The following is a 6,982-nucleotide window of genomic DNA, read 5'->3' as shown; positions in this document are numbered from 1 at the left end:
GAACCACATTTTGATAATATCTTGCCACTGAAATGCATTCATTCACCTCTGTCACTCTGTGCTGCTGGTGCTGTCTGATAGTTTGCTTGTAGAGACTCATGAGGAGGTTTAAACAGGGAGCTTGAGTAAGTCACCGAAGTAAATGTTAATTTTTGATGAACATTGATTTAAAGCCTTCATGTTGCAGAAATTCCTGCAAACCTTAATGTGTCATATGGTCAGAACTTTGCTTTTAGCCTCTGTCAAAAACAGTCTGTTAGCTGTTTTCAGTTAAGATTATATGCAGGTGGCTACTAATAAGACTAGTAGATTATCCTCTTTTCTTGCAGAAAAATCTTGGAGGTCAGAATAGTCACAAATATTGCAAGTTTATATGCATTATACATGTAAAAATACAAATGATTATGTATGGCAGAGGCAATTCTTCCTAGCACTAATCCAGGCTATAAAATAACACTGAACTACCTGAAGGGTTGCCTGAGGTTTGTTTCAGGTTTTCACAAGTAGCCAATGACATATATGCTTGTCTTTTGTATTTGCTAACTTTTGGGATTTAGAAATGAGGAGTAGGAAGAGAGAAAGCTGTCCTGCTGGACCTCCTGATGGTTATGTCAGGGACAGGTCTTTGATCCTGCATGATGATAATTAAACTGGGTATTTGGACATTTCCTGTTTTCCAGAAATCAATGGGGGTTGTGATATTTAAATTGGAAAGGCATTCTTTTAAGACAATTGAAAATAAGCCCTTTCTCTTCTAGTGCCTTGTAAGATACAGCAGGGAGCAGTACAGAACAGAAAGGTGTAAAAGCAATTGTACTGGTTCTAGAGGGTATCATCATGCCCTGTCAGACATCTCTGCTGTGCAATTAATGTGCAGTTTATTGAGTTCTGATCCTGGTCTGATGGTCCTTCTGCAGTACCAGAAATCAGCTCACTTCAGAATATGTGTTTTCCAGTGTGACATGAATGCTTTGGGACTCAGTTTCATTCAGTCAAGTTGTGAAATGAATAGTAAGACACCAAGAGTGAAAAAACAGAATAAAAGCTTTGTGTGAGCAGTTAGCATTATCAAGGTCCTATCTGTCTCAAGGAAGCTAAGTTTAGCCTCAAGAACCCTTGATCCTTTTGTTTTCTAAAAATGAGAACAATTCTTCATGTTCTCCATGCCTGGCAATATTCAGCTGTTCTTAAGTCCGTCCCTTTTTATCACTTTGGTGAGCAATCGTGATTCTGTCACTTTTTTTTTTTTGTCTCCTGTGAGCAGCAAACTTGTGTACTACAGATGAACCCTGGTCATCTTACTATACTTACTATCCCGAATGTCAAACAGAACATGTGCTGGGCAGCAAAATGCTTGTCTGAAAGTGACCTGATTGGCATTCATAGCAGCATATGAGAGCAAATCAGGACGGCAACCTGTCCTGAGCATGGCAGGAATGGAGCTAGGGATTTTCTCTAAACTTTTATTGAACTTGCACATCTTGATAGCCCTGGGTCTCTCAGCACAGTGTCTGTTCTTCACTACCCCCTTAGCATGAGTCTGGCAGAAGTGTAAGACAGTGGTTTTTGTCTGCAGTGGGTGCCTGTTACTATGGATATGTACAGACAGCTGCAACAAGTGGTTGCGTTCCTGTGTCTTTAACGAGATGCTGAATATGAGCTGATATATGCTCTCTGGTGGTCTGCATGCTCCTAGCCCATGGCAAGTGCAAAGTGTAGCCAGTTTTATTTTCCAACTGCAAAGGGCTGGAAGTATCACACTTGCAGTTGTTTTGCTCAGGTGCTGAGCCATAATGCACTCGCCACACTGGCTCAGTAGCCTGCCAGTAGCTCAAGGTCTCCTACATAGAGCAAGAACTGTGACTTGATTGCTTTTCTAGAAACACCGTGAAAGACAACTCCTCACTCAACTGTGTTTCTTTTTAAAATAGCAGTTGACATGAAGTCATCTGAAGTATTCTCATCAGGCCACAGAATGGACCGAAGCACTCCGACTGGTGACGATATTTTGTCTTCCCCATCTACCAACTTCACTGAGGACAAAGTAAACGGTCAATCACATAGGTATGATTTATCCAGAGAATATCTAAAAGTGCAAGAGGAGTCTGACAGGACTTACCAGCTAATTCCATGCTGCTGTAAAGACAATCTGTGAAGTCATTTGATGTGTGATGTAGTCTGGCCTGAGACAGCTGTGGTGGTGCTTGCCAAACAAAATACCCTTAGCTATGCCAGAGGCAGCTGTTCAATTTCTAAGCATCTGGTTCAGAATGGGAGAAATCCCAGGCAGGACATTATTAATGAACTTCACATGTATGCTCAGTGCAGTCTTCTGCAAATAAAACTTCCTGATTGCTTCCTTAGATGACTTGACTCTAGCCCATGAAAAATCATTTATTAGTAAAGAAATAGGTAGGACTATGGGAACAGGGCAGGAATTAACTTGCAGAAGGAAGAAAAATTAAGCTTTTAAGTGGGTTCAGAGAGTTTAAATATGCTGCATTGCTAGCACTGCTAACCAGAGTCCCTGATTTATTCACTGTATGGGTATAGCAAAGGAGTGAATATTATGAGATCTCCCAGCAATGGGTTTCAACTCTTCCTTGAAACTATTCCTGTCAAAGGAAAATGAAAGGACTTGCTGTCCTTATCCTGTTCATACCTTGAGCCTGCTGTGAAGCCTTTGTCATGAGTACGACTGTGATGTTATATCTTGGATGAGAACTAGGAATTCATTAGCAATTGGACCAAGGTTTACCAAGTTTTCAGGGCCTACATGTGTCCTTAAGACATTAGCAGCTTTTTCCTATAGTTAATTTGATTGGGACAAGTTTTAAACAGGGTAGAGATATTTTAAAAGCGAGTACATTCCAGAAGTAAAACACAGAATGGGTGGAGATGTGTTAAAGGAAAGGTTTTACCAGCTCTTTATGGGCCTGGTTTTTCAGAAGTGCTTGGTTATTTGTGTCAGTTAAAGCTTTAGTGCTTCTGAAAACGAGACTCTCTGCCTAGAACTTTATTTCCTTCAGGCCCACAGATGCCTGTGTGTGGTTTTGGTTGTTTGGTTGGGGTTTTTTTTCCCCAGTTATGCTGTTTCCATGGTGACATCTGAGAAATTATATATTATCAACAAATAATCACTGGTTAGCAGCTGAAGTGCTTAGTAGTCACACCTCTGTCCAAGCATTACTGGTTTTACTTCTGCTGTCTGTCTTAACAGTAGTTAAGCACATAATACAAGTAGACCATGAAAACGTTTATGGCCAAATTACTTTCTTTGTGATGGAGAGAGAGACAGTTGGTTTTTCAGACTTTGGCTTGCAAGGAGTGATCCAAATTGGCAGCACCTTGTCCCCCACCTTAGTGAGATGCTTTGCTTCTCTACAGTCATAATCTATTACTAGAAAGGTGCGTCCCCAGTAATCTCTAATTTTTCTTCATAAATGTATGTCTAGATCTCAGTAATAGATGGATTTGATAGAACTGAAAGCACAGGTGCAGGATCCCACAGAGGGAGATAGTATCTTTTCTTTGCATGCTTCCTTAGCATGTGCCCAGTAATTTGTATTGACAAATGCAGCCTCGAGTTACGGATGTGGGAATGTGGCATTCACAGTCCAAACTAGCACAGGGTTTCCCTTGTCAAGGGGCTTTTGTTAACATGTTGATGTTGCAATAGCCAGACCTACCTCTTCATTCTTTCACTCTCGGAAGCATACTTTAATTTGTTTGCAAAACAAACAGAACCAATAAATCACTGCTCTGCTCAGAGTTTTGTTCACGGTAAGAAATGTTTCCTTCCTAGAGGCAAATACCTATTAGACAAATACCAAGACCTTCCTAGAAGAGGTATGTATGAGAAAAGGAAGGCTGAGTTGAGGTGGGGAAGCAGTCACTGCTCTAAGCAGTCACTGCTCTTTCCCCTTTTCCTTGCCAGTATCAATTGGGAATTTAACTGCACAGAGATGAGTGAAATTATGCTAGATCAGTCTGAGAGAAGGATGGGACCCTAGTAGTGAATTTCTGTTGCAGTTGTTTTGTTTCCAAAGGAACAAATGATTGTTCTAGCTGATGCATGTCTGACTGACAGCTACCCCTGCATTGCTATTCCCTGCTGCATTTTGATCATGTGAGAATATAGTACAGTTGTGCTTTTTAGCCAATCGAGGATAAATTTGTAATGGACTTGAGTTTACAATTGTGACTGACCAAAAAAGCACCTTTTTTTTTGGTTGTGACTATGTCTGGTATCATCATAATAAAGAGCTTCAACTCTGCAGGGCCTTCTTAGGTCTCTATGGGCCTTGCTTTTCTGTGAACTGGTAAAAATAGCCAAAAGGCCAAATGTATTCTTGGAGAAAGTGGTCTAATTCATCTTTGTATCTTCAAGTCCTTTCTCATCTCCTGGTTGATTACTCTGATCCCAGTGTTGGGCTCTTGTGTGCTTTTTTATAGACAATTATTTCCCTTTTCCCAAGTAAACAGTTTTCTTTCTTCTCAGTGCAAATGTAGAGGTTTGCGTAAATTTGGGTTTATTTGTTTGGGGGTTTTTTTGTTTGGTTTGGGTTTTTTGTTTTAGCGTTTGCATTCAAATTACCACACCTGATCATCAATGACTCCTTTACCAAATATTGTGGAATGTTTTCCCACAGTATATTTTGCAGCTTCTTTCTTCAACTCATTCACTTTTAAAGGAGACCAAATAGCAGTTTTAGGCATTATCCTGAGGATTAATTATTTTCTGTTGATCTTGGCCTTTTTATTGTTGCAAAGATGAACTGGTTCTGTGACACTCGGGCACGTGGAGACCCAGATCTGCTATGCATCCTGTCAGAAAAACAGTTTTTTCAACTTTACAGATTTGCTATCAGCCTATTTCATATAATCCTTTCCTGAAGAGTTTGCACAGACGTAGCTCACACAGGAGCCATCCTGTGTGACCACTGTGTATCCCTCCTTGGTAAAGTGACATGGTTTTGGTTGTGTTGCTTTGCTTCTGGTCTAGCTGCCTTACTGCTGTGAAACTGTGAAGGTGGTTGATGGCTATAAAAACCCTCTTTTGTGCATGGGAATACAGATCCAAGGTTTTGTTATCTGCTGTTGAATAAGGAAAAAAACCCCCTCATTTATGGCTCAAAAACTGCTTTGAGGCTGTTGAATTTTCCTTTTCTTATCTACCTGAGAATATCATAGCACACACAGGATTACCATGAAGAGCACTCGAGAACTGAAAACTCAATTCACTTGAACTAACTCACTTTACCAAAGTGAGTAAAATGACCAAAAAAAACCCCCAAAACAACGAGACTATTTTATGGAGAAAAAGATAATTTAATATCTCTGTGGTCCACACCTTGGAGTGTTATCTAGCCAATCTTACTTTTCTGGCTTTATTTTGCAGTATGTTTCTGCTGCCATCTGCCACCTCCTCCTTTGAAGTGAGAAAAGTGCTAACACTTGTAATACTCATAGGTAGAGGGCTGTAGAGATGCTTCTTAGCAGAGCAGTTAGCATGTCTCTGTCCTTAACAGTTAACGTATACATATGCAGAATACAGACAATTAATGCTATTTAAAATACAAAAGGAACACTTGCTCAAATCTCCCTGCAAGGTGAAGCAGAGCACTGGGAGGGCTAATCAGCACTGACTCAGCAGCATTCCCAGGGGAGGAGGGGAGATTAAATATCTTGAAAATCCTTCTAATCACCCTCTCTGATGGTCACAAAGGGTTCTTTTGATGGAGCTAATAACACGGAGACTTTCCATTTTAATCGCCGATCTTTAGGCGGCACCTTTTTCAATCTCCTGCCTTTGGTTCTTTTATTTCATTTCTTAAATATGATGAGGTTTTTCACGTAGCTGTTACTTTCAGTTTAACCTTTTCTCCTTGTAAGAGAAAATCGACTCACTAGAGCAAACGTTAATATAGATTCAAAATTACTGTAGATACTTCTTATGTCCTGGTAGCCTCCTGGCTACCTGGGAAAGAAAGTATTTATGCTGGGGCCGAGGAAGGACAATGTATCCTCACATAGTTATTGAGAAAATCTGCATGTATATTCTTGCAGCACATGCAGACTGTGAAATTGCAGCAGCTGTTTTATGCTCTCAGTGTGAACAAGGAACCTGTGTGCTTAGGGAATTTATTTTATAGATGCCATCACAGCTTTTTGCTCTTTTGACAAAGCCTTCAGGGAGTTCTACAAATCTTATCTCAGCCAGGAGCCAGGGAGGCTGCCAGTGTCTGCCAAGATTGTGACCTATACCTGGAAGAAATTATGGTGTCTACCCTAAAAGGATGAATTCCTGTGCTGTAGCATATCTTTGTATTTTTTGCACCTCAGATGGAGTCTCTGGATGTGATAAATACAATGGAAAACAAGCTAAATATCTGTTACTGGTTTGCAGGGAACTTAACTGAACCTGTTCAATCCTGTTGCACAAAGAATGAGGTTTGAGTAGGATAGATCGGTTGATAGAGCCAGGTTAGAGGCTGTGCAGTGAGTACATGTCCCAGGGCAGTACCTGTGGTGCCATGGCAGCCTCCCTGAACTCTGAGCAGCCTGTCATGCTGCCACAGCACGTACTGCAAATTTCATTTGGTTGCAGACTTACTATGCATACATATTTCTCGATGCATTGCTAACCCTTTCCATGTCCTCCTACAGCACGTTTCCCACAGCTTTCACCAGCAAACCCAAGATCCCTCGCACTCCTGAATCGCAGAGTGTCAGCCCTAGACAGGGAAAGGTGCCAGCCATTGCCACCCAGTTCTCTCAGTCTGGACCCCAACAAACAAGCTGCCCCAGCTCCTCAGGATCATCCACAAGGAGTGGACAGAGTAAGTGGAAAAAGTCATCATTCTGTTTTGTCATTCCTTGGGGTGGGAAAGGAGGGAACATTGTAGAAACTCTTCAGGAATGAGGTCGTAGGCTACAAATGTGCCAGGAGTATATGACATTGTACTTGTCATCTGCAGGA

The 6,982-nt window shown here is 41.1% G+C and overlaps 1 protein-coding gene across 1 annotated transcript in view; it reads left to right on the top strand.

The window, feature by feature from the left end:
* The window catches only part of ARMC9 (armadillo repeat containing 9), a gene marked incomplete at its 3' end in the record, with an annotated part of 60,498 nt that extends 53,656 nt beyond the window's left edge, over window positions 1-6,842 (top strand). Inside the window, exons 23-24 of the mRNA XM_009083687.1 lie at window positions 1,932-2,064; window positions 6,670-6,842. Of these exons, the coding sequence (XP_009081935.1) occupies window positions 1,932-2,064; window positions 6,670-6,842 (306 nt within the window). The remainder of the gene's footprint in view (window positions 1-1,931; window positions 2,065-6,669) is intronic.
* Window positions 6,843-6,982: the final 140 nt, after the last annotated feature.

This window comes from Acanthisitta chloris, unplaced genomic scaffold (genome assembly GCF_000695815.1).
Source record: "Acanthisitta chloris isolate BGI_N310 unplaced genomic scaffold, ASM69581v1 scaffold29321, whole genome shotgun sequence".
NCBI lineage: Eukaryota > Metazoa > Chordata > Aves > Passeriformes > Acanthisittidae > Acanthisitta > Acanthisitta chloris.
Note: the sequence above shows the minus strand (reverse complement) of the source record. Positions and strands in the feature narration are given on the sequence as shown.